Genomic DNA, 19,243 nt, shown 5'->3' on the forward strand with positions numbered 1-19,243 from the left:
TGTTACCCATGTCCATCGTGTCGCGTCCTGATGTCATGTAACTAGCTAATCTCAGGAATTGCTGATGTGATCCTCACCATACTGTGTCTTGGGGAGTCAAGTGGCAGCAGGGGCATTTATGTCTTACAGACATTTTCTAGTTTTTAGTAAACTCTGAACCTCTCCAATATGGCTAATTCTGCACAGTAATCATATTTTGTTAAACAGTTTACTTTGAATTTTTTGGTTTTCTTTTTATAGATTTATAGACATGTAAAACTTGATATACATGTATATTCAAAATTTACACATTTGTTGTTTGACACCATGCTCTATCTGCTGTCAGTAAGCTATATATTTTCTTACAAAATGTCATACCTTCGTAAATAACATGATATTAGTGATGATTTTTCTATGATAGTGTTTTCAAAGTCTAATCTTTTATGATCGTACTTATATGATTGTATACATTTCCATGCAACTCTATGAGACAAGGTATCATACTTAAAAATGTTATTCACTGAATTAGTTCTGGAATTGAAAGCGTCAGCATGAACAAGATTGTATGAGGTATATTGTTTTCTTGAATCAAAAGAACCCAGGATTAACAAATTAAAAAAAAAAATAGTTTGGAAGTGTTGGGATTAACAAGATAAAACTACATACATTAGTTTTAGAATGGAAAGTGTTAAAAGTGACATGACTATACAAGTATATATTTTGTGAACTTTTTGACAGCTGTTCGTACAATTGTTCTCTTTTGTCCTTTCAGTTGCTGGCCTCATTGACTCCATGGTGTATCATTCAGCTAGAGCAATACAGAAAAAAATTGATTTAGGAAAAGCCACGTGAGAGGGATGATAGTAATTTTATCTTTGTTGATTTTTAGAGGGAAAATGTAGTATGAAAATGAGAGTGGAATGTAAATATGGTACAAATTGTTCATTTTTGCATAAGGAATCACTTCTTACTTGAAATTCATTGTTTTCAATTTTATTTCATCTGGTCAACCTGATATAATTAAGTCATATCTTAACTTTCTCTAGTAGTGACAAATTCAGGAATTTGCTAATTGATACCTCCTGACTTTTGATCATGATATTATTAATTCAAAACCAGGTTTCAGGAAATTTAGAAATAAAAAACATGTTGATAAATAAAGCATAAAAAATTAATTGCTTACAGATATAACAATACAATTGATAAGGATGTTTTACTTAAGAAAATATATTTCAATCTGGATTTTAAGGGTTATCCTGATACCATTTGTTAATGTTATTTTATATTCCATCACTGGAGTCTCATATACTATATAGTTTAATAAAACTTTGCTTGATTAACTCCCTAATTTCTCCCAGCAGTAAAGATTAATTTGTTAATCATTAATATTTTATTCAGTTTATTCAGGTAAAAGGCATATGATATAAACATAAAACACATGTAGACATCAAAATATATTAAGATACATTAACACAATGTTATATACGTTAATAAAGATTATTATTTCGGCACTTAAATTATATAATTTAGATTATCACAAGAAATAAATGGCTGATGACAAGTGATTCAGCATTCCATACCTATTTCATTACTTTATCTACAGTTCATGCTTTATCTACAATACTTATCATGCTCAATACTCCGGAGGTTATGTTCACTTTGATCCCCTGGAATATATGTCATGGTAAAATGGAAGACATATGAGTGATAATTTGATTGGAGCCAGGAAAAGGACATGATTATTGGCTAAGTTGATATGCTTCCTTAGTAGATTACAGAGAACAATGAAGTACAAAGCTAGTCAATACAACAGTATATTTACATTCCTAATGTGGTTTGCTGATATGAACATACCAAGTGAAAACAACAAACATATGACCATGAATACACTATGAAAACTGTATGAAAACATTGTCTCTCGTGCAAATCACCTGATTAATCGGGTCATATTAATACGCCATCGACATTAAGACAGGAAGAGTAGCTTCCCTTGGATCAATAAAGTTGGTACGAGATAAGTGTTTAAAATAGCTGATTTGAATTGAATGATTGTATTTAATATTATTTTTACTTTAATACTTCTTTCTTTTTGTTTTATACAAAATTAAACAAAAAAGAACGGAAAATGCGGAACGACATTAAAACAATGGCGTGGTGCATAGGCGGGATCTCCCGGCTGTTCTAATAATTTGGCGCTTCGTCGTATACATGACAAATTTCTTTTTAATAAAATTTCTTGTTTTCTCTATATAAATTTTTTAAATCAAGGTTATGTAAATATATAAATTGAATAGATTTTTAACATTTTCATTGAATACCAGTAGCTATATATGGTGACATCAATATTAGTAGGATTTACATCAACGGAACAAACAAGTTTTTTAGTTTATCCACAAGATGGTGGTGACTGAGTCTTTGGTTTTTTCATGACATACAATACTTCTGGGATGCAAAGAGTTAAAGTGAACATAACACCTGAAGGATCAAGGATGACATCTATATTAAGTAAGAATATGATATATTTTATCGGTATGTGATGGAAAGCTATATGTTTGCCTGGGTTTTTCGGGGGTTTATTATATATAAACAAATAAATTTAATTACAATATATAATTTACTGTTGGGAACCTTGTTATCTAAACAAACTAATGGTTTTATGTTTTAAATTTCATATTCTTTAGATGACCTACATTGTCAGAAACTCGTGGTGGATTGCACTACACTACACTACACATATAGACTAGTGTCACTACGCTACACCTGTAGTCCATTGTCACTACGCTACACTACACGTGTAGTCTATTGTCAGTCCTCTACACTACACATATAGACTAGTGTCACTACACTACACCTGTATTCTATTGTCACTACGCTATGCTACACATGTAGTCTATTGTCACTACACTACATATGCAGTCTAGTATCACTACTCTACACTACACCTGTAGTCTATTGTCACTACAGTACACAGTACACCTGTAGTCTAGTGTCACTACACTACACTACACCTGTAGTCTATTGTCACTACACTACACTACACCTGTAGTCTATTGTCACTACGCTATGCTACACATGTAGTCTATTGTCACTACACTACATATGCAGTCTAGTATCACTACTCTACACTACACATGTAGTCTATTGTCACTACACTACACCTGTAGTCTATTGTCACTACTCTACACTACACCTGTAGTCTATTGTCACTACACTACACATGTAGTCTATTGTCACTCCTCTACACTACACCTGTAGTCTATTGTCACTACACTACATATGCAGTCTAGTATCACTACTCTACACTACACCTGTAGTCTATTGTCACTACACTACATATGTAGTCTAGTGTCACTACTCTACACTACACCTGTAGTCTATTGTCACTACACTACACCTGTAGTCTATTGTCACTACACTACACATGTAGTCTAGTGTCACTACACTACACTACACCTGTAGTCTATTGTCACTACACTACACTACACCTGTAGTCTATTGTCACTACAATACACTTCACCTGTAGTCTATTGTCACTACACTACACTACACCTGTAGTCTATTGTCACTACACTACACCTGTAGTCTATTGTCACTACATTACACATGTAGTCTAGTGTCACTACACTTCACTACACCTGTAGTCTATTGTCACTACACTACACCTGTAGTCTATTGTTACTACATTACACATGTAGTCTAGTGTCACTACACTACACTACACCTGTAGTCTGGTGTATTGCAATCAACTGTGATTATCCGATTTTGGTGACATATGGAGGGATTCAATATTATTTCTTTTGCAAAAGATTATCTGAAAATAAGCGTTTGTAATAATAGATTTCTGACCATGCTATAAATCATACAACTCTCGTTAATTTGGTTTCTTTTTTACCATGTATTCATCTGGAAGGATAGGTAATTATGAATCCGTTTTTCTTTACCTTTCGTTTGATTAAAAAAGCAAAAAGCAAAAAAAAAAAAAAAAAACGGAAATTCATAATTATGATTGTTGTGGTTAATGGATGGCAACGCATCTGAAACATGATTTATATTATTATTGATCAGTCCGGATTTAGGTGTTATTTTCACGATATTTCTTTATTTTAAGTTAAATTGTGCGAGAAGAAACGGATTTATGAAGAAGAAAAAGTAAACTTTTAAGGTAGAAAATCATGTCTGTGGTTATTATGTTGTGGTTATATTATGTTGTGTTTTCTTTCTTTGAAAGTTGTACACAGCATATTATATGTTGTCGGTTCAGAAATATTGACACAAATGTGATTGTTATCTGTATTCATTGTCCCAAACCACCAAAAGACTCATAAACATTGATTAATATTCATGCAGTGTACATTTGTTTGACAGAACTGAATTATTACTGAATTATATGTATGTAAAGGAAGTTGCAATCTGGAGTTTGATTTATATTTTATGCATAATTGAAATCAAATGTTATTAAAAATTTTTTTAAATAATCTGTTAAAGTTTCAAACATTGACCAATGAAGATCACACATGTTATTAAGTCGTTTGATTCGATAAGAGCTTGTTATCGAAACAGGAGTATTAAATCATACAACTGAGGCCTTGCAGTAGAGTCAATAAATGATGAACTCTTCGGTACATTTATATAGCTATCAGAATCGCCTATAATCCTCAGGATGTCTTGTGCAATTTTCATAGGAACATTTCTTTGTAATGCAAGATAAGCTTTATTTATTTCACAACAATTACGAAACAAGTTACCGGTATATAAACTTATATTAATCACGCTAGTTGGCCCAAATGGAAGTGCGCGAGGGATCTTACTGTGGGAGGAAACCAGAGTACCCGAAAAAAAAACATGAGGTCGGGCAGGTGACCCCATACCTTTCCATGTCCAATCGGGGAATAGAACCCCAACTGCCTGGGTGAAAAGCAAGTGTGTAACCACTTAGACCACCCATTTCGTTGTTCTAATTATGCATACGTGGTTATAATGGTCTTTAATCGCTTGTGAATTAGAAAGACTTATTGCTAAAGTTTGTGGGAGGGGCCGCGGTGGCCGAGTGGTTAAGGTTTACCAACACTTTATAACTAGTCCTCCACCTCTGGGTTGCGAGTTCGAAACCTGCGTGGGGCAGTTGCCAGGTACTGACCGTAGGCCGGTGGTTTTTCTCCGGGTACTCCGGCTTTCCTCCACCTCCAAAACCTGGCACGTCCTTAAATGACCCTGGCTGTTAATATGACGTTAAACAAAAACAAACCAAACCAAACATGCTAAAGTTTGTGGTTCATTGTTTTCAGTTTGATAAAACACTGGTAATGGTGTTATCATGATGTCTTTTATCAGAAAGATATTTGTTGGTTTGAAGAAAGATGTTAATATGTTTCATTTTAAATATGTCTCCTACACCTTTCAACGATTTCTGGCTTTAATACTATAAAACCTACTTATTTTGGCATATTCAAATTAAAACTGATAGGCGAAATAATGAATAAGCGCACCAACAGTATTTGTCATAAAAAATAATCTAAGCGCAAAAACAATATTTGCTAAAAAATTAATCTTGAGAAAATGTGTCTGTGCACGTCACGTTATATTGAATAGAGTTTATTAAGCATAAAACTGTTGTGTGTTATTCAATTTGGCTGCAATCCTGTGAGAATTAAACGACAATAGCTTTCCAAAGAAAGCAGGCAGATACTTGCATTTCCGTTTTAAATTCAAGTGTTTCTTACATTCAATCTGTAACAGTGTTATTGCATTCCAATGTCAAGTTTCGCAATGCCAGTGGGACCTTTTCTTGTGACTTACACTCAACTGCTCCAGGCAAGAAATATATGTCATGGAAATAAGCCTTTTCTCTCGCTGAAGATTACAAGAATTGAAGGATGTGGGCCTGAAAAATGACGTTTATTTGGTAAATACGTTTACTACGACGAATATCTTGTCTACATTAATAAAAATAAGTTTACACAACGATATAGAATTATAATGTTATGATGTACGATCTAATTACAGGTATGTATGCGGAGAATAGTGTACATGTGGCGAGATTAGCTATATTTTGTTCAAAAGTGTGTATATGTGTTTGGATGATTTGTTTTTATATTAATAGAAAAATATCTATTTAAATCTTATATACTGTATATATTGCATATTTCGTTCATTTTCATTAAGTAAGGTGGTGTATCCAATTCGATAGTGAAGCGGACGTAAATCCACTTTAGTAAGATTGGCATGTTAGGCTTTAATATTGTTAAATAATTCAATCTTGTTTGTAACAAGCATTTTCATTGGCTTAGAAATTTGTTTTCAGTCCATAACGTAAAAAAATGACGTCGCCATTCATAACGTCGCTTTTGATTGGCGGATGGAGCAGCGTAATGATTTGTAAGAGTTCATCAATAAAGTGAATTATTGCAGGGTATAGATTAAATTATTAGGATTAACTTGAATATATTTTTATGCTATGTGGTTATAGCACAAAAAGGTTGTACTCCACGGTTTATTTAAAGTACTCTCCTTTTTTTGTTATACCTTTATAATATGAAACATATTCAAGCTAATCTTTAATTGAGGATGAAATGATTGTACAAAAGATATACAAGTGAAAGACATATTTTGATATAAATGTTGGTATTGACGAAACCGCACCCAAAAGACGTTTTGTTCTTATTAAGCTTTGTTGTCATTTTTTTAGTTCTGGGTATGAAACAAATTTTGTTTGCAAACTGTATGAATCCGCTTATAATTAATTTTTGAAAATGATTTTCTAATTTAAAACATATTTTATGTACAATTTTACTGGTTTTAAATGGGATTCTTTTTCTCAAATCAATACTAAACGTCAATTGTCGTATTGTGACGTCACATATTCGCGCCATTCTCGGAATTTCTTTCATAGAAGAATGAAAAGAATTTTTCGACCAATCACATTTGAGTATTTACCATGAAAACAAAAAAAAATTAATTATTGTCCAGTGACAGGAGCCAAAACGGTTTCATAATTTGATAAAAAAAAACCAAAACAAGAATGCCTTGTTGCTTTATCGTTGTGATGACTGCATTGAATATCAGTTATCTCAAAAATCGATACCATGTTATTCATAAAATGTATTTTTTCACATATTTCTATTGACCAAATTTTACAATATAGTTTACTTAAATACAAATACTCTGTGTTGGGTTCAACAGCAGTTTCTGTGACTCCGGTAGGGTTAATTCTTGCTCTTTACCCTTCGTATAGCTAAACCCTTTATTGTAGCTTCTCCCGCTGATACGAGATATGATTTGGTTTAGTATTGTTTCACGTCCAATCAACATCTAAGGATATACTAGCTTAACTCTAATGTCTTTTGATATATATGCAATTCAAAGCTGTCGTGTAAGCAAAACCTTCAACAGTCACGGGAACAATACCGCATGATATGGATTACGTAAATTAAAAGACTTTCTCGAAAAAAACATTGATTGGTCTTCGTAATTTGGTGAAATATTTAGGTCACAAAATATTTTTTATTCAACGGAGCATACAGGGCCAGGCTCGTGACTCGTTGATGTTATACTGTTACCTTACTTTCCAATATCATAGTTGATGTTACTGCTATTTAATTTAAACGAAATCATCATTTTAGCATTTTATAGTTGAATCATTGTACTTCCATGCCCATATAATTATATTGGTCTGTACGTGATAATGTTGTTGCTTTTGAAATCCATATTTATACAGCTAGCTTCTTTCACGAATGCACCATATTTATGTTTGACCTTAGACTTACATATTTCATCACACGAATACATAATACACCATTCTTTTTGGTCAAAACTTTCCAGTCGGATTATGTTATATGAACGTTCATGTATTCGTTTGTTTTAGTTAATTATCACTTTGTTCCTTTAATATCTTTACCTTTAAAAGAAGGATTTTTCGGGAGATGTTTTTATTTTATATGAAGATATTCAATAGTAGATGTGACTTTGTTGAAAATGTTCGTTGCTGTTTATAGTTTATAAATTGGTTGATATTTGTTAGCCTTAAGGAAATCTTTTTTTTTAATGAGGACTACGGATATAGAACTAAACTATCGAAGAATATGTATTTTAGCAACTTAATATTTAAAAGATTTCACGATTCTTTTAAGTAGATTATCTTCTTTTAAAAACTAACACTTGTTGACTAAACATTGCGTTTAGTGAATAAAGCAAGTAAAAGGAATATGTGTGTTAATTTATGAAATTGAAAATAAATTGTGTGGTTATTTAAGAAATAGGGATTAAAAAATTGTCATTATTTCTTCTTAACATACAATCAAATGTTAACTCTGAACTTAAGCCAGTCTCCTTCAGGGTCTAGTTGTTCAAAAATGATTAGCGTATTCACTTAATAGTGAAAATCTCTTTTCTCATTTACCTAAAAACCTGTATGTGTATATTCTGTAAAATAGGCAGGAAGGAAGAGACTGGCGAGTTGCCTTAGTTACATAAAATTTTGTAAGGTTTACCAAAAATGATTTTATCGGGATTTTAAAATTGTTGTTCTAAAGTGGGATTATCCTAATTAATTTCTGAACAACTGGACCCAGTTGGATGTATATCTATCTGGTTTGTAGCGTTCTGTATACCTGGTATACCTCAACTGGTCTAGAAAATACCTTTTTATGTCGAAAAATGAGAGGAATTTTAATATATACATGATTTCCATGTATCTTATTTTTATGTTTGCACACACAATGTTACAGTGCTGAGTACTATATTTGTGAAGAAAACGCTCACAAAGTCAACATACTGTAAAATATATGTGCAAATATAAACATGTTAAATAAAATTGGAGGAAAATGAATTCGTTTGTGTTATTTGATTTTATCTAGAAATGGAATACCATGTGAAGAGAATCATGGGTCTAGCTCCAAATTAATCAAACGAGGGCAAAAGAGCAATACACTACTGCCCACTCTGCTGAAATATTAAAAGGGGTGAAATAGCAGATCAAAGGAGCAAGCAAGGTTTTTGTGAAAACTTGAAAAATGTGTCTGGACAAGATTATACCTATATAAAGAGAAGAGGCAGAACTGCCGTAAAAAATTACCGACTGGTCTCTTTGTCAAGCTCTGACTGTGTGAGCGAAAATGGGACATTTCATCTATCGACATAGTGTTGATAGGGTGTAGTCATTCCCCTGTCCCGCTTGGGTCAGTAATTGGTCGTAAAGGCGACTTAAATGGTGGGACCCCTCATCTCTGTTCATGTCTTAGGTTTTCCTGATTTGTCTGGCTTTTGTTTTGTTCTTTTCTCATTATTTTGGCATTTTCCAAATCAATGATGTAGTTATGGGTGTTATCATGGTCTGGCAATGCCGATTTTGTTGTACTGTGTTGTAGAAAGTGGCGTTTCTCAGTCAGTCGTTGCTTGACAAAGAGACCAGTCGGTCTTGAAACGTTACAAAGACACTCGTACGCATTGTTACGTATAGTGTTTGTGTAAAGATAAACCTTGTATATTTATAAAAACTGTAGGAGTTGTCCGAACAAGCTTCTAATACACAAAAGTCGACCGCGGGGGTATAATGACACCGTTACAGGTTTCAGTGACCACACCTGCCAAGTAAATATTGGGCAAACCCAGGTTATGTTATACTTTCCAAAGGACAACGGGTAGAAATATCAACAACTTTCATGTCTGACTTCATATCGCATGCTTTCAAAACATACCTAGATCTATGCCTGAATACAGATAATACACAAAGTCTGTTGTGGGATATATATACATATCAATTTATCATAGAAGATACTACCACCCTGTTTCGTGAGAATATTTTAAAGTGACATTAACACTAGTTTACTGTCCTCTTTCAGTTAACGTCATTGTTATTGCTGCATTGTCTTTGAATAAATATAATAAATCAATCAATAAAAGAAATAAAATTGCGATACACGGAGACTCTATTAGGCATTCCGCTGCTCTTTAATCACATCTCCAAACATGTCCAATATCTTGCCTTTGTCGACGTGTATAGTAAGTAATTCATCTGATAAACAAGAAATATCTTTAAAAAAGATAAACGGCATAGTTTTAATGCTGGTGGTTATAATGTAAAACTGATGGTGAAATTAAAAAGAAATAACGAACTAATGCGTTTCAGCACGAATAACAAAATTATATCAGTTTGAATCATTTTTGGTGATAAGAAGACCGCATTTGAATCAGGAATATAATTTTATCAATGCGTCATTTGATAAGATACATCCACCTATTCAGCTTGCATTCAATCTAAATACATTGTTTCGTTTTTAACTGCATATCTGCATTTTGCATTTACCGCTACATTGACCAATCACATACTTCATCTTGACCAGTAACGCCACCTGTCGCGTCATATCTGGGGCCAAAAGAATATTATACGACTATGCCGAAAAATGAGCGGATTGGATGCATGTTATTCAAGAAAATGTATTGTTGTATTTTAAAATGTCTACTCATGGTTTGAATCGTCAAATGGCGGTTATTTACATTTTATATGGATACAAACGTTAGGAAATGGACATAATTAAAATGCCTACTTGTATCAAACACTGCGTTTTATATTACATGTACTTTGGTAGTAGCTAGAGGTTATCAATATAAATCTATGATATACCATCATGTTTATTCATTAATATTTATATTTCCACTTAATTCAGACTCAATGAACCTACCACAGTTAACTCAAGTCATTTTTCAATAAACTATATGAAGTCCGGCGTAGGAATATATGGACTATATTTTTAAATTCCTTTTCAAAAGGAATACATTCCATTAAAAATAATAATTGTTTTAATTCGTTTGTAAACGAAAGAAATCCTGAAAGTAATAACCATATGAAGACGAAGAGTGATGACGTACATTTCGGTTAGTTCCGTGGTAGACTTGCACAAGTCCCTATTTGTCAAGGACAAACTATTTTACAAAAATATATAAAAAAAATATAAATATATAAGGAGTGAATAAAGTTGTGTTGAGGTGTATGGGGGTATAAACCTCAATAGGTCTTGAGACAAATTTATTATGAACTGCTTCCCCCATACACCTCAACACAACTTTATTCAATCATTAATTTTATTTTAAGACTTTAATTGATATACCCAAAGTGCGTTTAGCTAAACATTTTACTGCCAAGCGATCCTTGTTTAAAACGTTTTACATAATTTTATTTGCAATGAATATACCGTAAGCGTCCGGACTTTACCTATCCGTGTAAGAAATTGATCTACCACCCTGCCGGTCACATGTCAGGCATGTGACAAACCAAGATGGCGTCGACTGTTTTTGTTGTTATCATTTGTTGTGCAGTTATCGGTGTAAGCTACTCTCACGTGTGCCTTGTAAGTCCTGCCCAGAGAGGCTCCCTGCAGGGAATCAACAAAAAAGGTATTTAATTTGAATTTTCCTATATATGGCAATTCATTCACGTAAAATATAATGTCTTTATAAGGATGCTTTCACTTTAGTACGTAAATGGAGTATGCATAAGTCATTGAGGTCATGCATAATATATTTGCAGATCGTGCGAGACCTACTGTAGTTATATCATTTGTTATTGTGTATTAAAATACATAGAATAAATTTCGGTAAAGTTATACATATTTTGCAATATTTAATAGTGTATTATTTGTTTTCGTGGCATTTATTGTAATCAATGGTCAGCATAAATGGTATAATAAAGCAATGTTGCCATCTACATCTATAGCGAGAAAGCGTAACATTTCTCAGATACGGAGTATCGTGCTGATTGTGAAGAATGTATTTATTTTTTATTTGCAAAACGATACAGATAGTTTTTACAAATGATTATGCAATGTTTGAGCCAGTCAGTATATTGTCTAATAAAGTCAACAAGTCGCACACTAAAGTCGAGCACGTATATGCATTCACGTAAGAAGTCATTATGTTAAAAAAATCTATAGGCAAAACCCGTCAATGTTTAAAGGCGGGGTTTCAAAATGGCCTAAGATAACTAGTATGTAGTATTGATAGCCTCCGTAGTCCTACGTTTAAACATATACATACGCAAGAATGGAAAAAATGTACGTTTTTTTGTTGTTTTTTTTTTTTTTTTTTGGGGGGGGGGGGGGGATGCTACTACATATATATGTACATGTATATCAATTCTTCATTTTTTGTAGAAAATTAAATGCAAATATGTTGATATTCTAAACATGTCATATATCATATAAACAAAGCAAGAAGTTATAATTTCGAATGCATTAGGAACAAAGGATAAAAATGTGTTGGATTTTGAAGAACATGCACTTTTTACATTAAGTGAAATTTTTTTAAGGTCAAAATAAAACGTTCTATTGCAGTCCATTCGTAATTATGGGCTAAAACATCCCCAAACAGTATAAGATAAATTGCCCATATATAGTAATTAGGATTTTTGTGTAAAGTAATTAAAATTGATTGATAATATTGCTTTGTATTTTTTTAAAAGAAATACGAGCATAGGGGAAAATCTGTTTTGCATTGAAATAGTGTAAAGTGGACTGAAATAAAGTGTTTATACTTGGTATCATTAGTACACGGGGACTGACACCTACACTATTAACCAACCAAAGTTGCTGAATCAAGTTCGCTACATGATAGATTAATGTTGGTTTACACATTAAACCATATAATCTGGAATCCAATATGGCTTCTTTGTCATAAAATCTACATCGTACAACGGAGTGCACCCCAAGTCCAAATGGAGTGCACTCGGAGTGCACTTTGTGTAACCTTTAGTCTACACTCAACTGTAGTTCTAATTGTTCAAGTCGGCCAAACCTAATTCCTAGAAGATGACGGATTGTTTACTTGAGATTTGTCTTAATCCTTTTGACTTTTGGATGCAAAGGCTTAAAGGTTCCCAAATGCATGTCATATAATATAGTTATTGGGGGTCAATAATAACAAGGTTTTAAGCTTTCTAGACAATATTTTTGAAGCATTGAATATAAGAGCTGTATTTCTTGAACTTGTGTTCCACGTATTTTTTCTTATCCGTATTATGTAATTTATTTTGTACTTGTAAACATTAAAGCATAGAGATTAAACTGAATTTAATCTATATGGTGCTCCTTTAATATACTTGTTTTGCTTATAGGAGCTGACAATTGTATTCTTCTGAAACCTCCGTGTGGGGGTAGGGTCAGACAGGCAAACAGAACTGTCGACTTGAGGTTTGTATATCTGGTTCACTACTTACTAGCTAGATACCAAATATAATTTCGTCACTATAAGTACTACAGAACATTTTTTCCAGTATCTTGGATTAAGGTGTCTTGCTTTCATACAATTTGTGAAATAAAGGCAAATGCATAGATCATTAAGAAAAAGTCAGTTTCTTAGCTTGTTTATGTACAGTCCTTGGTATTGTATTGGTAAAATACAGAGTACAAGTTAATTTGAAGCTTGCATACATTGATATACCCGATATTTAGTTTATCAAAGTAAGGGATTATATTTTGATGTTCGTCAAAGTTTAAAAAGAAAAATCCCGCAAACTTTTAATTTGATTCTTGATAAGGGTTAATATTTATTTCAATATTACAACAGATTCTGATAAAGTCACATACAAAAAATGATCATTTCAAAAGCTTGATATCGTTCCTTGTTACGCAATGCATGATATGTTTGTAATTTAGAATACTAACCATGTGATAATATGCTTACTTAGGGTCGGACAGGAATACGAAGTTGTCTTTCAGAAGAATCTTGATCACTGGAAGAAAACATCGCCTGTAAGTTGAAACAAATATCATGGTTGACATGATCACAAAATTAAGATCGGGATCTGATAAGAATATGGTGCACGATATATACAATTAATGTACTACAAAAATCTCAATCGTCTCCGTTCCGCATTTCAAGCTACCTTATATCATAACCACTGAGTTTTACTTGAGAAACTGATAAATACTTTTATGATCACCAGAAATCCAATTGCGTTCCAGTAATTGTTGTCATTTCCTTAATGCAATAACCACTGTTTTATTTATTGTGAAGAAGGAATATATATTCATTATTATAGAAAAGTAAAGCTATTATTATTTAGGTAAATGATGCACTGCAATTCAACAGATAAATCGTCTTATTGAACTGGTCTCTCAATTTCTCTATTTTTCAGTGTACAAAAACACAAAAATAAGGGTAGGGCCTGTATGTAATTAAGATTTCGTATTTCCACATTTGTCTGATGAAAGTGACTGAGTTAATACATTTCTGACTGTAACATACAAAAATCTATTTACAAATAAATATATACTTACCAATCTGAAGAAAATGACTAATGATATCTCTTCGGTTTAATATTTATTTATATTTATGTAAATGTTTAAAAAGTGCTTTTGAATAGCATTATGGAAAGCTTAAGAGCATGTTCAAATATGATAGCATTATGAATGTTTAAGACAATGTTTAAACTATAATTTTAATAACATTATGGAATGCTTAAGACAATATTAAAATGATAATTTTTTAAAACATTATGGAATGCTGAAAACACTGTTTAAAGAGTAATTTTATAGCATTTTGGAATGTAAGGAAACGCTTAAGCTGTTATCATACTAGCATTATGGAATTTTTAAGACAATGTTTGTTTCAGACATTGTTTAAACTGTAATTTTAATAGCATTATGGAATATTTAAGACAACATTTAAGCTGTAATTTTAATAGCATTATGGAATGCTTAAGACAATAATTAAACAGTATTTTATTAGCAATATGGAATGTCTACGAGAATGTTAAAACTGTAATTATGGTATGCTAAGACAACGTTTAAACAGTACTTTTTAATATGGAATTATTATGGAATGTTTGCGACAATGTTAATACAGTAATTGTTGATGCCTTTCTAATTAAACTAATAATGATTTGTGCAATGCCATATTTTATTACATTTTTACCAGTGAAATATCAAAAATTATTCATTCTATAAAAGTGATATTTTTCACTAGTGAAGAATATCATATTTTTCACTAGTGAAAAATATCACTTTTGCTGATTTGACCAATCAAATTAATGATTAGAAAATACCAAAATAATTGACCAATCAGAAAGCCCGACATATATGTCAGCACCTGGACAGGGGAAACTACTTTTTTTGTTTACAAATTATCGCTGTAGTCCTAGTTAGGATACGGGGTAGGGTTTTCGTTGATAAAAAATGTAATAAACAGAATATCTAACAGTGTCTTCAGTAAAACCAAATATATTTCACTCGTGTGGCTAATATTTTGATATTTTTCACTCGTGCTGCGCACTCGTGAAAAATATCAAAATATTAGCCCCACTCGTGAAATATATTTGGTATTACTGAAGACACTGTTAGATATCCTCTATTTATTTTCAATGTTGTAGGGATTCTTTGAGATACTTCTAGGACAAGAAGGTTCTAATAATTACCATGCTTTTGTGAAAATACCGGACAATGGCGAGCCGTCGTTGACCCTGTTTACGCAGACAATCGTGGTTCCGGCGGTGCAATGGTAACGTGCTTATATATTGAATCAATAAACCATGGTTACAATCTCCAAATTTATATATATACAATGTACAGTATTATCATTATTATTTATCATTATTATTTTAGTATTTCGCGGATATTCTATTCAACATGTTCGTATTGTAAACATTATAAATTATTGGTTTTTTTCAAATGATGTATAGACAGACTTGTTATCAAAAAAAGAAGTTCAACTAGTGTCATATGTGTGAAATCTAGTTCGATAATTTATGTAAATAAATATTTATTGTTGTACTTAGTTTACTAATTAAGCACAAATAATTTTTGCATGAGCCTCTATGCAAATCTTTGTTATTTTTTGTCCTCGTTTAATCGGTTTTGAGTTTGAATCATGGTTTTAGGTATATGTTATATCGGTATTCTTTGTGGTTTTTGACAGTGGCATCATCTTATTCATCATAGGTTATGTCCTTCAGCCAGATAATATAGTTAAAATATAGAAATAACGGTGCTTAAATTATGTGCATGTTATCGTTTGTTTGATGTTTAAGGTAGATTATCTGAAAACGTTCGTTATTGAAAGTGATATTATTAATTCATTTGATTGATTTTGAAAAAAATGGACTAATTCTGAAAACACTGCATATGAACATTAAGTATGAATGTCGATAGTTGCTTTTGTATAACTTTTAATAATAAGTTTTATATTTGAATAGGACGAATCAAGATACAATTCTTCGGGTAAGTAGCACTGCATTAAAAAGATGGCAATCTTGTGTTACCAATAATAGTTTCATATGCATCAATATTGTCTATCTCATTCGGTGCGGCTGACTATAAAAAAGCAAACTGATATCAATTAAAAAAAGAGATAAGCTATTTTGTTCGATATTTGAAAGTATAGAAGCTCGGAAGCCTATTAGATATCTTTTATTAATAGATGTTGGTATGATATACATGTCATGAACTAAGTTTACTGCTAAAGGAATGGTTTCTTTTGTTTCTCTTCTGAAATCGTTTTGATATTTAAATCCTTATAGTTATTTCGTAGGTCACACAAGGTTGTTTATAAGATATATGGACCCAGTTGTTAACGAAGTGATCGGCTTAATCGCTTGATTAGTGAAAATCTCATTTCTCCTTTACTTAGTATATTTCTTAAAATAGGCATGTAGGAAGAGACTGACGAGTGTTAGAGTTTTATAGAATTTAGTCGTCAAGTTAGTTTTTCAACAACAACAAAAACAAAAAATCATCATAATTATGTTGTTAAACTGTTATTGTAAAACTGTTATTCTAATCTATCTAATCAGCTTTTGAACAAATGGGACAAGTTCAAGAAAATAGCATAACGCTAAAACGTCTGAATTAATATCTGGATGACATGACAGAAAACTTGGCTGACCTTATGTATTGAACAATGTTTTGCTTAAAGTTGGCTTTCAATTTTCCCCAATATTTTAACTTAGCTAACGAGAAATGGCATTTGTAATTACCGTTGCAAATTAATACCGGTTAGTATCTTTATTACAGGTAATCTACAAGACTATGAATCCAGATGCACCACCGGCATTTTACCAGTGTGCAGATGTGAGAATTTTGCCACAGAAGTAAAGAAAGGAATCACCATGCACGTGACATTCGGAAACGAATCATTTACATAACATACATGTATGTAAGATGTCTGTGGTATTACTATTATCGTACTTATTTCGGTGTACTAAAATAACAAATCCTCAGATTTTAACAGATAAGCTTGACGATGACATTGTGCGCCCAAATTTATTGCAAAAGAATGATACGTTCCAAAGAAAATTTAGAAATAGTGTATATACAAACAGTAGTATGTGAAATACGAGTTTATAATGTATAATGATTTCAACGCGAACGGTGTGGACATGAAAATATCGTTAAAATGTGTATGTACAGTAAGTGTTTTCAGATAAAACAAGGATGAAACCATTATCCCTTAAATTTAATGGCTTTATCTCGCCCAATCACGCCATGACTGCTGCAAAACAACATATTTGTTATCTATAAATGACATTCCATGTTTAATAAACGGGGTTTTTCATATTTTTACTAATGTGTTTTATAAAACTTGTAAGAATTTGAATTTTGACATTGTTTATATAATAAGTATGAGAAGGAAAAAATGTTTTGAGAATTACAATTACTTCTATTGTCGCGAATTAACAAATAATATAAGATTGATAACTAGAAAATATTCAATCTATCATTCATAATCATAATTACATTATAAGACCCTTAGGGTTAGGGTTATATAATATATACTTATAAGATGTGCCTTTTATCCATATACTTTATGTACTGTACTTGCGCTAATCATAATTCATTTCTCATACATTAACATTAAATGAAAATCTTTGACGTTAGATATATGGATTATAAATTCCTTTATTAGATGTGTCTTGTCTTTATATACTATTTGAGTTAATCATAAACGTTTAAAGTGTTTTGCTCGAGGTATGGATGACATTGATGGCTATGATTGAAATTTATGCTGATAATCGATTAATAAAACATAATCTATTGTTTTGTTGTTGTTGTTGTTGTTGTTGTTTTATTCCATATGATTTGCAATTTACAAGAGATGACAAAACATTTTCTATAGATATTCATACTACCTCAATTGATTACAAAAACACACGTCAACATTTTCACAGGGAGAAAGAAAGTACTTCTGAGGTAATTTAGAAACATTACATTAATTTTATAAGAAAGAGGAATTGAAATTGAGAGAAAAAGAAAAGTAAACAGAGAACAGATAGAGAAGGGAAAGAAAAGAGAGATGTTATAAAATGGATACTGAACTTTCATCTGAAAAAAAAACATGGATATATTTTGTATCAACTAAACTAATTTCTACACTACTATCTGCTACCATTTCAAATAGAACGTGTACATTCACAAAATAATTATCGCTCTCGATATTCGTATATGAGGGGTGGGATTAATTACTATGCCCTCTATTAACTTTGATATTATTTTCAATGCTTTTGACTTTTTTAAAGATCATCTGAATGATTCACATGACAGTAGTTGTGCCATTGGGTTTGGAACATCATATCATTTCTTCTTCTTTCCACATTATGATATACATAGAGACACTTATGGAATCCCTATATAGTGAACAATACTTTAATCTAAACGTGTTATTGAATGGATCAAAGGAAAATTTATGATGATGAAAATATTCATATTCTAAAAAAAAAATTAAATATGTAAATAACACAAGGAGACTCCGATTGTTAAAATATACTTATACAAAAATAGATTCACCTATATGTACATAGAATACATTGAATTAAGGTATATATGTAATAAATATGTGTGTCTATCCTTATAACCGTCTGTCAGCTGTATAGTGAGTCTGTGTAATGGTTCACACTGAACATGTATACCTTTGATGTTGTCTGACATACAGGAATAGTATTGCTATGTACCGGTGTCGAATATTTTTGATTGCCTACAATAGCAAATATACACTTGTTGAGTATATTGATAATGACATACATGTACATGTATACTGTCACTACAAGCCACTTTTTCTCTTTTTTTTCTATAGTAGTCATTATACATCTATTGAATAATATTATCAACATATATATAAACAAAAAAAAGTCTGTATGTACCTGAACCGAGTAATCTGTATTTCCTAGTATTTATCACCATGTACTCTGATTTGTGGTGCACAACTTAGATGAGATCATTTCAATGGTGCCACCCGGCTTCCATACATTAATCAACTCGACAGCATGTCCCCTCACGTGAAGCTA

The 19,243-nt window shown here is 31.8% G+C and overlaps 2 protein-coding genes and 1 long non-coding RNA gene across 3 annotated transcripts in view; 2 read left to right on the plus strand and 1 right to left on the minus strand.

Annotated features, from left to right (window-relative positions):
* The window catches only part of LOC117317030 (endoplasmic reticulum-Golgi intermediate compartment protein 3-like), a 37,055-nt gene extending 33,089 nt beyond the window's left edge, over positions 1-3,966 (plus strand). The window contains exon 13 of the mRNA XM_033871814.1: positions 752-3,966. Within this exon, the coding sequence (XP_033727705.1) occupies positions 752-831 (80 nt within the window). The 3' untranslated portion in view covers positions 832-3,966. The remainder of the gene's footprint in view (positions 1-751) is intronic.
* Positions 3,240-4,168, minus strand: LOC117317032. Its single transcript, XR_004530081.1, has 3 exons — positions 3,669-4,168; positions 3,369-3,555; positions 3,240-3,287 (listed from the first exon to the last, which is right to left on the minus strand). It is a non-coding gene; the product is annotated as an uncharacterized LOC117317032 (long non-coding RNA).
* A 7,042-nt stretch (positions 4,169-11,210) lies between these two features.
* LOC117317033 lies at positions 11,211-18,003 on the plus strand. Its single transcript, XM_033871815.1, has 6 exons — positions 11,211-11,367; positions 13,082-13,157; positions 13,655-13,718; positions 15,338-15,465; positions 16,160-16,184; positions 16,977-18,003. Exons 1-6 carry the CDS (start codon positions 11,250-11,252, stop codon positions 17,055-17,057), a joined length of 492 nt encoding a protein of 163 aa, XP_033727706.1. The 5' UTR covers positions 11,211-11,249; the 3' UTR covers positions 17,058-18,003.
* The last annotated feature ends 1,240 nt before the right edge of the window (positions 18,004-19,243 follow it).

Source organism: Pecten maximus, chromosome 18 (assembly GCF_902652985.1).
Source record: "Pecten maximus chromosome 18, xPecMax1.1, whole genome shotgun sequence".
NCBI classification, from domain to species: domain Eukaryota; kingdom Metazoa; phylum Mollusca; class Bivalvia; order Pectinida; family Pectinidae; genus Pecten; species Pecten maximus.